At 39.2% G+C, this 16,910-nt stretch overlaps 1 protein-coding gene across 1 annotated transcript in view; it reads left to right on the forward strand.

Moving 5' to 3' along the window:
- MOCOS (molybdenum cofactor sulfurase) overlaps positions 1-16,910 on the forward strand; it is a 224,477-nt gene that overhangs the window by 71,800 nt on the left and 135,767 nt on the right. Inside the window, exon 4 of the mRNA XM_049830456.1 lies at positions 15,601-16,242. Coding sequence (XP_049686413.1) covers positions 15,601-16,242 — 642 coding nt within the window. The remainder of the gene's footprint in view (positions 1-15,600; positions 16,243-16,910) is intronic.

The following is a 16,910-nucleotide window of genomic DNA, read 5'->3' on the forward strand; positions in this document are numbered from 1 at the left end:
CCTTATCTGTTAATCTTACAGTCGTATGTTAGATGAAGCGTGAAGGCAATGGAAACAGTTACAGTTTTCAAAAAGTGTGCACTAAAAAGTGCAATAATATAAAAATTATATCAATTATAATATTTGCATATTGTTAATAATATAAAATATAAAATATGATTATTCAAAGTTGGTAGGTGGCATTATTTTGATAAAAATTAACCTTGAAAGTTACATTTAAAGAAGTGTGTAGACACAGAAATCTTAGAAGACTGCACTGCAAATTGAAGGAATACTATAAACAAAGTAGTTTTTCTTATTTAGAATCTCTCTACCTGTGTTTCTTAGAGACCTCCACAACAGGACTTTCACGCAAAGAAAGAAAACCAAAAAAGGCTATGCCAAACCCCATTATAGTTCTGCTCAATATCTCCCCCTTTACTGCCAGCCTGCTGGCAATAAGAGGAGTGACAGTCTACTTTCATTTTGCTGCTTGGCCTGTGGTTAAACAAAAATAATCAGTGTGACTCAACATTGAATAAAGAAGTATTGAATCGCTTATAAAATTGTTATGACATTTAAGACATTTGAATAATTTACAGGGGTTGAGGAAGACTGAAGATGAATGTGATCTTACTGTATAATGTCTCAGTACAAGTTTTTTACTTATGTTTGTAATTGTAGACAAATTGAAAACAATGGGTAAGCATCAAAAGTTAAAGACATGCTTAAATACTCTTCTGAACCGAGGCTTAAGCACCCAATAAATCTGCAGTGATCTTGTAGTACAGATATGTCATGTCAACACTCCCTTACTAACTTTAGTGAAGTGTTATGGGTACATCTGCTGCTTCCAGTGAAAAATAGACAGGATTTGAAGTGATAGCTGTTGCTGCAGGAGTTTTCTGTAATAGCTGCCAAATGGGAAGGAGGAGGGGAAGACAGCAGCAGAGGAAGCAGTAACCTTCCTGCTTCAAGAAAAGAAACAAATCAATCAGTAGCTCTATGCAGAGAATTGGAGAACCTGCCCAACATCTGTCAGCTGAAAAGTGACACGCTGCAGCAGAATCTGCTTTATAAGCAACCATTGTGGGTGTTCTGCCTTCAGAGAGGTATTAGGAGAGCTGTATAAGTTCTTTACACGGTACAAAGGTGGGATATCAGCAGTAGTGCATCCCTACATAAATTTGAAGCCGTACCTCAGCAATAAGTATAAACAGAGCTTTATGTCTTTCATATTCTTTTGTTAAGCTCTTGTGTCTGGATTACTACAAGCAATATGACATTTTGATATAAGTGGATCTCTAACCAAAATGTACCATGAGTGCAATAAAAGCGGTGGTGGTTGTTTCAGTGGGAGTGAATGGTTTAGAGCGAGGTCTCAGTAGCATAAAGAATTTGCCCAGCTCGTGGTAGTGTGCAGAAACACCCCTTTAACCTCAGGAGCTTCCTGGGAAATGCAACACCCTGGAACAGAGATGTCCACTAAGTGAATTCCACCGCTTCTGGTTTCTGCTGAGGGAGCTGTTTTGTTGTAAAGATAACTATTTTGATTTTGGCTAGTGGGAATGAAAAGACAGACAAAAATATTGGTAAGTTCTTTTAGAACAAAAAAATTTGGGGGTGTAAGATTCTTGCCTGTAACTGTAAGAACCGAACTGGCATGTACTGAAGTCTCAGCAAACGTTCTATAGGAACAGTGGTCTAAACGATATTGGAAGACAGGTCTGTGAATTACTGAGAGCTGATTCTCAGTTCTAACTCTTTGCTGGTGAGCCTGATAGCAGCTCTCTAATGAGTAGCAAGAGTTGAGCAACCAGAAGTAAAGTGGCCAAGGCTACTCTGAGCCACACAGACTTGTAGAAATACATGTAGTGTCAAACATAGTGTGATGAGCACTGGCCTAGTGGACAACGTCTACATATCTTGGATGAAAGCCTGACTGATGGCTGTCCAATCTCAACAGAGCAAGGTTTTGCCTAATACTTGGGTTAAGTAAAGGTATTTGCTTTCTTGAAGGTTTTGTGCAGCAGGCCGTCACAATACCTTTATTTTTATATTGCTATGAAAATATTGTTATGCAAGGGAATGGCAGAGTTTCAAAAGGCAGAGCGATACAAGAATTAAACTGTAAGTTTGAAAATATGTGTGCAATTCTTGCCCTTTTCAAAAAACGTGTTTAAAAATCATGCGTAATGAAAAAGAGCGCAATAGATCTATGATGTGAATAAGCAGCAACAATATAAAATACTTCGTACCCATCACATTTAATTATCTTTGAATCACAAGCAAAGTACATTTGGAAAGAGCCCTTCTGCTTTTAATAGTGGACCACTTGCTGTTTCTGTCTCCTTCTGCTAATACTCATAGGTAACTTACTTTGATAACATCTCTTGACAATTTATGCATCTACCTTTGTTTTAGGGGCACGCAGTGTTGAGTTCCAGCCAGATGGTCTAGACAGATGATAAAAAAGTATGAAATGATACACCGGAGCACTTATCTCCTGCTGCCCTGTCACACTGAACAAACACTTAATGAAATCTGAAATTGTAATAGCTAAAAATATGTACTGCAGTACGATGGACTTTCACACATCCCTCTGGGATTTAATTGTCTTTTAAATATGGCTTCTGCAAAAAAGTTGCCTTTTGGTGTCCATTTCTGGGCAAATTCCTAGTGAGCTGGTGACAGTAAGCTGGGCAAAGAACGTAATTATTTATTCTGTGTTAGGGATTTCATATCTCTTATTCTGGAAATTGCCCATAAAAATTAGACTGTTCTTCAGTGTGGTTTGTTATTCACCAAATAATTTCTGCTGACATCCTTGTTGGATGGAATGCTTGCCAGTAATTAATTTTGAGATCTTGCAATTCAAAATGTGAACCCTTTGATGAGACATAGGGTGCATGTTAAGCTTCTGCCTTTGGCTTTTAGAACATAGCCCTTAGAATCAGATTTCCAGTGTACAATTACAAGTTCAGTATTTGCTTTCCTAGAACAGTCTGTAATCATTCATCCTCATTGTACATTTGCTGGGATGTTTGCAGAAAGCAATGTACAAAGGGCACAGACACACGTATCATGAGTGTCTTTAAAACGCTGAATAAATATTCATCAAATATATTCTGCACTTTTCATTCCACTCCTCATGATATTAGATGTTACTAAAGCTAATATCAAAGCATCGGAGGTGTGACAGTTCCTCAGAAATAGTGTTGAAGTCATGATAGGTAGAGTTAAAAAGTACACAGAGCAGAAGAGACAGTAGATTTTATCTGAAAAACCTTTGTAAAGTAAACATCTTGGAATTCTGTTCTCCTGCTTTGTGGGTATGAAACCTGACCTGATCCTGCTGGAATTTGAGCCCAGGGCTGTGAAGGACAGCTTTGGTAGATCTCTGAATCTCTGATCAGATCTTACTGCTCACACCCCATCTGGTTTCTATTTGAGATCACTTTCACAACAGCTAGGCTATTGTAATGTGATGCTGCAGAGTAACACAAAGGCTACTGCAATTTCTAGGTTTTGTGGAATATGTTTTTTTCAGTTAATAATAAAGCTTTCTAATTTTGATGAATTTGTAGAATGCTTAGATTCACTAGTGCAAGAGGGTTATAGGTTAAGCCCATGTCTAGTGAAAGATTTATTCACTCAATTACGTTTTTCCCAAAAGGGTTTCATCACTGTACAAGGTAATGCATGAATATACCCAGTCTTTCATTTTAGCTTGAATACACTTTCAGGACTTTTGGATCCCAGCAGCAATAAATTCTAGACCATGTTTTTCCTTGAAAGTTAATTAAGGGTAGAGGGCTTCCCCTTATGCAACTGTGAGTATGCAACGACACATGTGCCCCTACACGTGCATACACCGACAGGAATTGCATCAGTGTTGTCACAACTATTAGTTCTGCGGCAATGACCGCAAATTTACCAGTAATAACAAGAATAATAATTAACCTCTCCCCTCAACAACAACAAAATTTAAGAAATCTTGTCATGAGGAATAAAATTTTTGTTGGTGCATGAGCATGGACAGTATTGTGAAGTTAGCCAAGTCTGAATTTGGCAATTTCTGTGTATCTACGTGTAATCGGGAAGAATCAGTTTTCCTGCATTTCTAGCTCAACATACATGGGTGTCTACTTGAGTGCTGAAAGGCTACAATGCAGATTTCTGTTGCCAGCTGTAACATGTTACTTTCTTTTGTTTTTTTAAGGCCCTTGATCCCTGGAATCAGAAGGAGGAATTTTGCGAGTGTTCTTAGCTGTTGGTCATCCCGTTTAAAATAACCCCTTCAAAGAAGTCAAACATGATGACATTTTTCCATCCCATTTTTTTCTGATTTTATTTTGTAAAAAATCTTGAACTTAAAAAAGTCAACTTTATCACTGTTTTGAAGGTGTGATCTGTGGGTCTCTTCCCACAAGATGCTGAGTGTTTTGTTTCAGCTGAGCAGGGTATGTCATCCTGTGCATGGCAATATCCTACACGTGTGAGTAGTCCTCTGTTCACTTTGAGAATCTTTCCCTGACCTGATTTTTTTTTTTGTGGCTTTGCTGTGCAGGGTGGCATAGTTGGGAAGACAGAAACAGATTCCTAAGTATTGCTCCTTACCTGTTGTAGTTGGCTCTAGTGAAGTTGCAGTCATTCACAGCAACAATGAATTTGCTATTCAGAATGTCTCCCAGAATATATGGGACGTAGGTGTCTATTCCCACATATGGACTGACCTTCTCACATCTGGATTTCCTGGCCTCTTAGGTCAGGTGTCTATCTCCTAGGAGCTAGATAGTGAGAAAAAGAGAAATTGAAGGGAGCTACTACATTTTCTGGCTCAGGTTTTCTGCCTAGCAGCTCTACAAGATGAGGATGCAGTATAGAAGAATTATAGGAAATTATGGTTGTTAGTATACTTTTTAGTTACTTTTGATTTCCTGAGGTTTGCTGCTGCCAGGCAGCACAAATTGCAAAAAGGAAAGGTTACTTAACATACATCCTCTGGGGTGAACTTTCTAATCAATAGCAGTTTTATTTTATATCAGATTTAACTAATGGGACACTTTAAGCAGTATTACTTACTTTCAGTTTATAATTTGCATGTCCATTTTGCTTTGAACAGAGTGATCCTCAGACAATATGGCAAGGATTGCAGCAAATTACAAAATATTTCTCTTAGCTCCCTCTCACATACGCAGTGGCTGGTTCCTGAGTTTGATTAATATTTTCTGTTCAATTAGTAAGGCAAGGGCATTTATATGAAGGTTTTGTGATGCTATAGGTTTTAAGTTAAGTTCCCTTTAAGCTGCTTTCACTTCATGATTCTAAAAATGCCACTTGTGAGCTCCTTAAAATGTTTTTATTGTTTCTTGTTCCCTAACGTGTTTGTCGTGGATTGCAACCAGGTTCTGTTTTAAGGCAAGCCAACAGTATCCCTCAACAGTCATTTATGCCTTGTTGCATCCATCATGTGTAGAACAGTTTCTGCCTCAATTGCCAGAAGCCCTGAAAGCACAGTTGTCAGGATTTAAAGTGAATGAAGAGCAACTTGACAGGCAGAAGTGATGTTTCCCATATGAACAAACATCCATTCATAGTTTTGGGGAAATCTTGGGGCTGTTTGAGCCAAAACATGAATGTGGCTCAGTGTGAACAGGGTGCAGCAAGTGCACACTGCCACTGAGAATCCTTTGGTCAGCTCTGTTACAAACAAGTAGAAAACCCTTTCACTCTTAAGTGTTTCTGTAATTATCGTCACCAGGATGGTTTCACTAACATTCATAGTATCGTGTTATTTCTAATTCACAAGTGATTGGATAGTCCACTGTTTTACCAGAGTATGACGGTCCTGCAGGTTTCAGGAACTCATATGCCAAGGATTACTGGCTCTGCTCTTCATATTATTGTCATTGCCCTTCATACTGAAAGGAGGTTTTTGCATTTTTGTGTAAAATGCTTCAATGTTCTTCCTAGAAAGCAAAATCAGAGCTACGCTGCTGAGGTGGGCCATCACACCACATGAAAAACAAATGGCAAATGAATGGTGGCCAGCAGTCTTCCAGACTTCACGCTCGTGGATTTTCCCCAGAGCCAGGGAAAGTACAAATGGCTGTTGGGGATTTGTCTAATTTGCCTAGGATACCTATGCCATGTAAAGTAAAATGTTGTTGAAATGCATGAATAGATTTATGTAAGCCCTCTGTATTTTGAAAGCAGACTCAGGTGATTTCAGATTAACATCTTCATCTAAAGCCACTTCCAGACAAAAGCATAGTACTTGAAAAGCAACTGTTGATGAAATAAGGGCTATTTATGTACTAGTGTTTGCCATAGTCCCTGTCACCATAGTAACTGAGGCCCAGATTCACAAAATCATCTAGTTCCTGCTTAAGCACCTGAGTACCTCCGAAGTTCTGGGACTAAGTGTTTCCCAAGTAAATGTGAACTTGCTGTACAGGCCTTTTATGAATTGCAAGAAATTATCCCTTCTTCATCTTTTTTTCTTTTTTTTTTTTAATTTCCCTTAGGCAAGAAAGCTCTGACTAGGGGTGTAATAATTTTTTGTAGCGAGGCCATCAGTCATATTGTGGAAATACATTGAAGAGGTGGATCTGAAAGGTTATGCTGGAAATGGTCGGTTTCTGAGCGTCTGGACATGTGGGATCAGAGTATTTCATCAGTGCTAAGGGTCCATTTTATGTAGTTGACTCCTTCTGACATGTAAACATTTTGGCTTTGTCCATCTCCTTTCATCTTGTATTTTGCAATTTTTGGAGAGGAACAGGTTAAAATTAAAGAGTGAGCAATACCTATGTGATCGCTGATATAGCCGTCTTCATTTACGGTTGATATATTTCAAAATTAGGATCAAGGCTTTGTTTTGGAGCAGGAATTGGAGTAGGAACCATAAGATGAATCTCCGCATTGGGAAGACGTCTGCCAAGTGGCGCGTCCTACCGAGGAGGCAGGCAGCTCTGCTCTTCACAGGCTATAGACTCTGGTGTATCCATTGTCTGATAAATAACAGTGATTGAGTCTAGCTGTGTCAGACACGTGAGTCCTTAAACTTCAGAAAGAAGACGGGGGGAGAAGATTGCTAGCTGTGTGGGAGCGTTTGGGACCAGCACACCTTGTCACAACTGCTGTGCTTTGATCCCCAGCGCAGCTCCGGTATGGACTTGCTTGGAACCGGCGTGGAGAAGCTCCCTGTAAATGGGAGTTGCACAGGCTCATCTACACAACTGCTCTCCTACTGCCTCTCAAGCCTTAGTCCCAGACAATACCAGCCCAAAGTAAAAATGCAAAGACTAAATAAGTAATGGAAGACTCAATAAGTAATGAGCATATGTCTGTGCTTGACTCCTGCACCACAGAATAAACCTAACTGTTGCTGGATAGTATGAGAAATGCTGGGTTATGCTTTCAAAACTATGCTTAGTTACTTGCATTTTACAATCCAAAATACCAGACAATGTTCAAATAAGTCAAACTTACTTGGTTTTGATGGCAAATCCATTTTGTAAATGGGTTGTAGATAACTACTGGTTGTCACATGCCCATTCTCTGACACCAACAGGGAACAGAGATTGACTAGGGTCACAGTGCCTAGAGTATGTGGCATGCTGTTTCAGAAAAAAATTTGCTGTAGTTTTTTTAACTGGTTGCAAAACCACTACAAAAAAACCCCAAACCCAAACCCCCCATAGCTGGAGAGATCACAGAAGTACACAGTTTAAAAGCCAAATCTGATCTAGAAACGAATTCCATTAAAGAAAAGTTAAACAAAGAATAATGTTAAAAGAAAATTGCAAGCAATGGTATGTTATTTTCACAAAAAAAAAAAAAGAAAAAAAAAGAAAGAAAAAGTCTAGCTTATGAAGTTTTTTTTAACACCTTAAAGAACATTTAATTTCTTACCTGAGGTTACTTAAAAGGTTAAGCACTGTAAAAACTTGAGAGTGTGTAACTGTCAGAACACCTAAGTGTGCTTTTTTTTTTTCTTTTTCTCTTTTTTTTTCTGAAACAGCCTTTACAAGTTTATGCTGCTGGAAAATAGCCAACTGTCACGCTCCACTTTCCAAGAATCAGAAAACAAAGTGAAGTAACTTCTGACCAGTTACCAGCAAATATCCCTAGGGTAGGTAGGCAGGCCTCACGCCAGTGATGCTTGCTGGCATTAGCAGAATTAATTAGACACTGAAACACTGAGGAACAAAGCTCTCCGGCAGGAGCTCAGAACACGTGGAAAGGTTAGAGATCAGGACTTACTGAGTAAGATCGGAAAGGCACATCATTGCGCTCCGAAGATACTGAAGCTGAGGTTGAGCTGGGTAAGAGTAGCTGTGTGTGATGCACAAGGCGTTTGGATGCCTTTGGCAGGCAACGGATGGAATTAGTCATGTCCAGGGCGAGACACCTCAGCCTGACGTAGACTTCTAGCTTAGGTCAGGTGAGCTGCTGGCTGTAGAGCCTGTGGCTTTCGAGGGACTCTAAAGGGCGATGTGTTCTGGCATCCACAGTGTAGATGCTTTAAGGTGATGTGAATTTCCATACGCACACCCTTTAATTTGTTCGCGTAGCCTGTGAATAGGACATTACACCTACTACTGGTAGAAAAGATACCTCTGTGCTGTCTCGAGTGTTCCCCATTGAAGTGAATCTTGATGCGTTCTTTGTTTCTGCTCAGGGGATGCCTAAATAAAAATCTTATGGTCTGTGCTAGGTTAGAGGAGTTTGGAAAGGGAAAATACAGTGACCTTAGTTGTTTGCTGTATCTTGCGAAGAAAATACTGTGATGAAAACATCTCATGCTGAAGTTGCCTAGACAGCAACCGAGGCAATATGCTAGTCCACGTACAAAATCTTCCTATGTTTGGTTTTAATTTTGATTCCTCGTGGTGACTCCTAGGATTTGCTGCAAAAATACTTTGAATTCTAATACATGAATGATTTACAAACTGATTCAGATTCACTTGTAGTTTCCTACTTGGCAATTAGTTTGTCCAAATACAGTTTGGAATGGGTTGGTTCATGAGCTGTTTGATGTTTATGGCTAGTCCTCCTTAAATGGTTGCCTAAAACGTGGGTTATTTTTTCCATTTCCTTCCTGGTTGACTCAACTAGCAGGTGGTGAATTTTCATTTGAAGAACCTATGGTATAAATTTGCAGAGTCATTTGTGTCCTAATTAATGAAAATACCAGGATTCACGAGTGTTTTTACAAATCTTTGGCAGTTGTTCAAGCACTTGAGTCAACGGATCTGGCTGATCTTACTCACAAAAAATATCCACAAAGTGGTTTTAAAATCATGTAGCTATTGATCTTCCCTCTCTACACAGAAAAATAACTATTTAATTTCAAAGGAAACAATTACCCAGGGGTTTCTGCCACATCTAGAAAGTTACAGGAGTTGTAGGCTTCTGTCAGTGAGAGGAGCTACATTTGTCTGTTAGAACAAACTGTATCAACAGTTAACCTGCAGAATCAGATTTTACGGTTTTCATGATTCCTTCTGACTGTTTTACTCTTCTAGTTATATGTGGTGCCATAATACCACCCTAAATTTTAGTTTGCTCTTTCAGTATGCCCTGTGTGACACTGAACACCTTCTGGATGTGCACTTTGTAATGAGGGTCAACACCTTTCGGTCAGGGTGTGTGCTTCTCATAGCTGTTGTTCATCAAAGCATCTTTTCCTGCAAGATGACATTTTGTAGCCGTTAAAGGGTTCCTGCTCTTCTAAAGATGTGCAAGGGAAACTCCAGGCATTCTGTTGTGCTGCCAGCTTTGCAGAATTGGAGAGGGGATTTATTTGGTGAAGAGCAGCTATGACCCTTTGCAAGCAAATGGATATTTCCACAGTGTGTCTCCAGTGATTTGGGCAGTGCCTAGGAGAATAAATGTAATGGATTATAATGCTTCAGTTCAGACGGCTGAGTGTCAATGCCTGAAGAAAGTAATGCCTTCAAATAGAAAGGGAGGGATTTTTCCATCACCTACCTATGCCAAGTGGAGCTTCTGAGGTGCATTCCAGCTAATAATTCCTTTCATTCGTTCAGGGAACTAATTTCAGTGTTGCCATAAGCAGCAGTTGTGTGAATGGGTGAGATCCTAATCACTCTCATGCAAGCAGAAATGGGCAGAAGCTGGGTTCAGAATGACTGCCTTTTGAGTAAAATGGTCAGAAAACAAGTTTATGTGGATGTAACCAGCGAGGATAAATAGAGCAGCGTTTGCCTGTTTCACAGTTAGCATGTGCTCTGAAAGGTTTAAATTTGTGCGTTGTCAGTATGAGAAAGGAAACTGAAACAAAAAAGGGGACTGTGCAAACTTTGAGACAGAACTATAAAGGATTATTTATCCCAGTGCTCTTCCTTATGCAGGTATTAATCCATGGGCAAATCCTTCAATTTGATGGACCTCTGCTGGGTTAGCTGCACAGGTCACAGAGATGATACGACGTAGATTTCTGTTGAAAACATTGCTTTAAGAGAAAAAACCCAAACCTCTGCAAGGGCTTTTTTCATTAAATTAATGTTTTTCTGGAGGAAGACAAACTTGGTAGATTTTTTTTCCTGCTTAAATATATTTGATTCTTAAAAATATTCATAGATTTTAGTTTGCTTTTGTTTGCATTGGGAATTGACAATGAGAATATAACTCAGTGCTGTGACATGGTGGATTGAATAGACCTTGTCTTTACAAAATAAGATAGAAGACATTTCCTACCCAGAAGGCTTGTCTTTTTAGTTTGTTAAACCAGAGTATTCCCCTTATGGATATAGCTGGAACTAGCTAAGCTAAGCTGTCACCTCTGTCAGTGAGAGAAGTTAAGGAAAATTTGGGTTGTACGTTAAGCAGTGTGTGCTTCTTTACAGTATCCTTCTGCATTGGCTTGAGTGAGGATACCCACATCTTCCGTTCCTTTTTTCTTCATATACATAGAGAGAAAAACATGTACAGAAGAACTACCGCTACATGTTAAGTCTAAAAGCAGAGTGCAGGTCCTGCTGTCTGTAACAACCACAGCAGTTCAGAAGACCTTAGGATCCCTCACTGAAGTTGACAGGAGTTTTTCAGTTGCTTGCTTTGATAGCTGGAGCTGACCCTTAATTAATAAATGAGTAAGGTTAAAATGCTCTTACCCAGAAATGTAGATGCAGCCACTGTCTGTGCTTCTCACTTGCACTTGTGTGCAGAAGGGATTAAAATGCCAGTTATGAAAAGTGGTAACCTCTAACTTAAAAAAAAAAAATAAATCAAAATCAAAATAAAATATCTTGTTTGACTCGGAAGTAATTTTTTTTCTTAATTGTCATTCATACAAAACCTATTCCTTAAACAACAGTATGTTACATATTTTAAGAGTTTCTATAGAGCGGAAAGCAATGTGATGAAATTTCTGAGGCTCAAGCTAAGCATCTCTCATTACAGGTCCAAACTAGATTTGTGTTCATGGGGAGCATGACAATGGAAAAATTTTGTAATAAGAAAAAAGTTTTAGATGTAAATGTGCAGCTGAAAAGTAGCCTTTATAAAGTGCGACGTAAACTTGTGTTGTTGAATAAATATGTTTCTGTCTTCAAATCTGAATCTCTTGTTACAAAGGCAGTACTTAAACTTTTAAAAGGGGTCTTTTTTATCTAGATCAGCTACTAGCCAGAAAATCATTGTACTGACAATCTTTATGAAAGCTCATATACAATCTAAATAAAAATGTGAATACAAATATAAAACATGAAAATCACAAACTCCTTGGCCATATCTTGATCTTGGCAACTAGAAATTGCAATGTTTGCACCAATAGGTGTTGAAGTGTGGAAGGACCCAAACCGAGCAATATAATTTGCTGTTCAGGTTTTTACAGGTGTTTGCAAAACGGTAAATTTAAAGAGAGTGGAGAAACTGATTTAAAGCATATTTTAGAAGTATTTAAAGCCTAGAAGCACGGAAGAAAAGCCATGTAAATCAACTGAATTTTGTGAGGCTGTAATGGAAATGGTATAGTAAGGCCATCTGTACCTTTGTGGGAGCGCTGCTTCTGATCTGCTGCTGAGAGCCCCAAACGAAGAGCTGGTGGTGAGGAGGAACATAGGGTTTCTTGCATGAGGTAATAGCAGCCAGGCAGCAGCTTTGGAGGGTATCCCTTTCATCTACCTTTGGGTGACACTGTGTACCTAAGGTAGCTGAACAAATCGGTAGATTTTACCTTCCGCAGAGCTGCCGGTGGCAATCTGGAGTGTCTAGTTCTAATTAAACTATTAATGCAGACTGTTGGATTAGATAAAATAGATAATATTACTACTCCCTCAAAATATATGACTTGATTATAGATATCTTTAAATATAAAGCCCATTATTAATTATGTGTGTATTAAATGTATAAAATGAGACAGCAAGCTTGGTTGAAAATTAATTTTTTACAGTGTTTACTTTAGAGTAGTAAGGCATTTTGGCTCAACTGCAGTCATGAAGATACAAAACTCTCATGGCAACTTTTTAAAAAGGATTAAACACCAGCTAACAGAGAGGTCTGAGAATACAAGCGTGCACAGGGAAGTATGGTCAGGTGAGGGTGTTTTCAGTGGCTTCTCCCTGGACAGGCTTCTTGGCCATGTGTTATTGACCTCCTTGTGTTGTGATCGGTGTGTTTTTGGGGAGGTGAGAGGAGGGGGACAAGAGGTGGCCGGTCATGGTGGGTCTTTGATATACTGCAAAGATGGAGCGTGCATCTTCCTCTCCCACCTTGCCAGCCTGAAAGCAAGGTACTGGGTCAAGTTTCTCAGCCTTTCTGCCGTCTTCCCTGCGATGGCACAACTGTATCAGTATGTTTAATGAAACAATTATCCGTAGTCATTTCTTCCAAAGAGTCCTTTGAAAAGTGGAAATTTGTAATACTATAAAACACCACTGCTGTTTGCAGCTGTGAGCTATAGTAGATCAAACTATCAGTTTTCTACCGCAAGTCTTTAGTCCTGCTGCCAACGATGACCTTATATAGGGCTATAAATCTTCCAGGAGTGTAATAAAAGTGAACTGCATTTCACTGTAATGGGGTATGTCTTACACGAAGACAGAGAACATTAGGAATTCTCTGTGTAATAGCCAGTGCTTCCCAATATTCATGTCAAAACAGAGGATGTAGTATTGCGGGCTGCAGAAGTCGTTCAGATGTGTTGCAGTTTTCTATCCCTAAGTACTCTGATTTTTATCACAGCAGTGCTGCTCTAGTTCAGGAGTTTGTGGTATTCATTTTATAAAGCTTATTCTGAGGTGCTCGCAGCTCTTCTGCTCTGTGCATCAGAAGTCATTCTGGAGAAGGAAATTCCCTTAACTCAGTTGCTACTGCTTTATTTATTTATTTTCCTTTTTTAACGTTAGAAATAGTTCAGCCAAAATGTAAGTCTGACTTTTTGAAAATTCTACCCCTTTTGCAAATGCTGGAGTCATAGCAATTTTATGAGGCATTGAGAGACACAAAATGCAAATAGGTACCTGGTGAGAGTCACAAAAGAACCTATTTCCTGTTTAAGTCAATTAGAAATGTAACTTGGTTGTTTCTCTAGCTTTAGGACTTAGATGTCTTTTAAAAAATGGCTCTAATTCATGTGGGCATTTTTGAAAATTTTACCCTAAAGTTTGATTTTTTTCATGTGGAAGTCAATTTCTGGTACTGAACTGAATAGGTAAATGCATCAGTGTTAAACCATGGATTGTATTTCAGAACTGTTCAGCTGCTTCTGAATTTTAATAATTTAAAACTAAATATAGTTAAAATACTACTGATGTGCATGAGCTTTGTCTCTCTCATTTATGAATTAAACATAGAGCTGTCACTATTTGTAAGCCTAAACAACCCCAAATAATATTTATTGTTTTGTAAAGTTGCGAAAATGTTTACTAAAAGTACTCACTGGCTCTGATATTCATGGTTGGGCAACAGCATCCCATTATTAAATCCCTATCCACCATTCCTGCATCCCAGCTATTGTCATTTTACAGTGTCTTTTGGTCAAATTAAGTGCTGTGGTAAACAAGTACAGTTCCTATGGAGAACTGCAGGTTGTTATTCCTGAGCAAAATTTGACATTTTGCCTAGCTGTGTCTCACCTCCCACTCAGCCTGTGTGGCACAAAGCGGCTGACTGGGGAGGAGAGCAGAGAAAACGTAGAGAGTAAAAGAGGAGCAGTCTTGATAAGAGTCTTCAGTATGCTTTTTGTTGCTGCTTTTGTCAGCTTGATCTTATGAAGACGTTATGTATTAAGAATTTGCTTCAGTCACCTAGCTTTTTAACTCAAAAGGTATGCTGTGTGTGCACATGCATGTGAATATCTAACTTGTCCTAGTGCTCACAGAGGTAAAAACATAGAAAGTTGGATACTTAATTGTTGTTATATAAAACATGCAAACTTTTAATGATACATACTGGGAACCGGAGTTCATAGACTCTCCAAACGCTGGTCTGTACCTTGGAATTACACAGATCAGAGTGCCAGCTGCTTGGAGAACACTGATATGTTATGTTGCTCACAGAAATGCTCTGCAGCAGGAGAGATGCACTGAGAAAGCCGGTTACATCTTACCCTGACTGAAAACCAGACAGCATTGCTGAGCAGCAACATTCATGCTCTGGTTCAATTTTGTTTGCTCTGCTCTGTGCACTGAAGCTGGTGTCTCTCAGGTGGTTGTTACATTTCCTGTTAATATTGGTAAGAGTTTTATAAAAGTTAATTCAGAGAAAGTTTGTCAGCTGAAAAAGGTAACTGAATTGAAGCTGTTCCTTAGCCTCTGAAAAGACCCATCTTGTACACCACAAAACTGTAATAGATACACAAGCTAGCATGGGTACCAAAAGGTGCGTTAGATGGTGTTCACAAAAGGTAGTTTAGAGTCAATGAGGTGCTGTCCAAGCTTCAATGAGTGTGTAGTGTAGAGGTGTCTCAAGAGACTGGCTTGCTGAAGTTTTCATAGTCTGGCTCATTGGAAGACAGTAGATTGCTTCTGGTTTAGGCTATCTCTGTGGACTACAGAGATTACAGCCTTAAGTGCATAAGGCACATAGGAAGCATATGTTGCTTCTTGCCGTCTTCTGTTTCTGTTGGTAATAATATAAGCAAGGAGCAAAGCTGTATACTAAAGTTTCCCTATTGAATCCTGTGACCCTTAATTGGGAAGCTCAGTATTTAAGTAGATTTTTTTTTTTTTTTTTTTTAACTGAAGAATATTCTGTCTGCTCCAAATACTTTGTAAACTGAAAACCTTAATAATCTGCAAATAGAACTGGGCTGTCTCAAGGACAGTGTAATTTTAATCACATGCAGTCGTGATTCTGATCCCACTGAGGGACCAGACTGGCCACTCTATTCAGAGCCAGGCAGAATTGGCTTCTATCCTTAAACACAGCCACGTTCACTGTAGCACTGGAAGGAGTCTCCTGTGGGCAAAATGATCTGGGTTATACTTGCTGAAGTTTACTGTGCTATTTGGCAACACTTGTCTACTTCTATTCATATCAGGTGTCAAAGCAGAAGAATTTATGCTGAGGAAAAACAAAATATATCACACAGCAATAAAATAGAAAAATCAGAAAATAATTGGATTATTTTTTTCTATTTTTCAGAATATTGCAACACTTTCACACTACTGCTGAAGATTATACCATCATTTTCACATCTGGATGCACAGCTGCACTTAAACTGGTAGCAGAAGCATTCCCTTGGATACCTGAAGGCACAAAACAACCCAGCAGTCGATTTTGTTACCTAACTGACAGCCACACATCTGTGGTGGGTATGAGGGGGATAACTGCCTCAATGAATGTCTTGTCTGTTCCAATAAAACCAAAGGAAATCTTGTTATCAGAAAAGAACAGGTTACCAGCTGAAGAACAAAACTGCACAACACCTCATCTTTTCTCTTATCCAGCTCAGAGCAATTTTTCTGGTACCAAATATCCCCTTTCATGGATACAGGACATAAAATCTGGAAAACTCTGCCCCATCAAAATACCAGGGAAGTGGTTTGTTCTATTAGATGCAGCTTCATATGTAAGCAGTTCTCCGTTAGACTTGGGAGTTCACCAAGCTGACTTTATCCCCATCTCATTCTATAAAATCTTTGGATTCCCAACTGGTTTAGGAGCGTTACTGGTAAACAACCGGATTGCCCCCCTCTTGAGGAAAACCTATTTCGGAGGTGGAACGGCAGCTGCCTACCTGGCAGGAGAGGATTTTTATTTCCCAAGGAAATCTATAGCAGAAAGGTAAGGCTTTGTTTAACAAAACAGGGGTTTTTGCGGATACTGTCTGCATCACACAGATGTGTTGGGGTTGGTGCATGCACTGGGCTGTGACACCTATGCTTCTTTATGCAGTTGGATAGGTACTTCAAGTCTAACTCTGCTTTCTTCTTAGTATTCTTTTTTCCTGTCTAAAGAACATCATCTGAAATATATACCTTCTTTCCCTGATCTAGTTTGTTACAACTGGTAAAAATGTAAGGCTTCATTCAGTGACATAAAGGTCAGTGCATGCATTTTTTAATTTATATTTAAAGTACCTCAGTAGAAGCCTGATTTGTTTTTGAAGCTCTGTACCTGGAGCAGCCAGGCCAAGGTTGATCACACAGTATAATGACCCTCAGTGAAAGGAAAGTAAGGTCCATGTATTTCACTGGAAAGGTGGCATGCTTTACTCTCAAGAGAAGCTTTATCAGAATAATCCATGCAGTAAGATAAATTACCTAGGACAAATATTTGTAGCGCTCTTATTCCCTGACTGAGGTTCTGGAGAAGCTGTGAAGCTCTCCTACAGAAAATATAGGACACCTAAAGGAAGTCAAACATACACACAGAGGGAAATGCAGGGCAATGGATAAGTTTCCCCAGTCCCTTAACAAATTGAAATGCCGCTCTTAGTGATGCTTGGTCTC

The sequence above is a fragment of the Accipiter gentilis genome, chromosome 27 (genome assembly GCF_929443795.1).
Source record: "Accipiter gentilis chromosome 27, bAccGen1.1, whole genome shotgun sequence".
NCBI lineage: Eukaryota > Metazoa > Chordata > Aves > Accipitriformes > Accipitridae > Astur > Astur gentilis.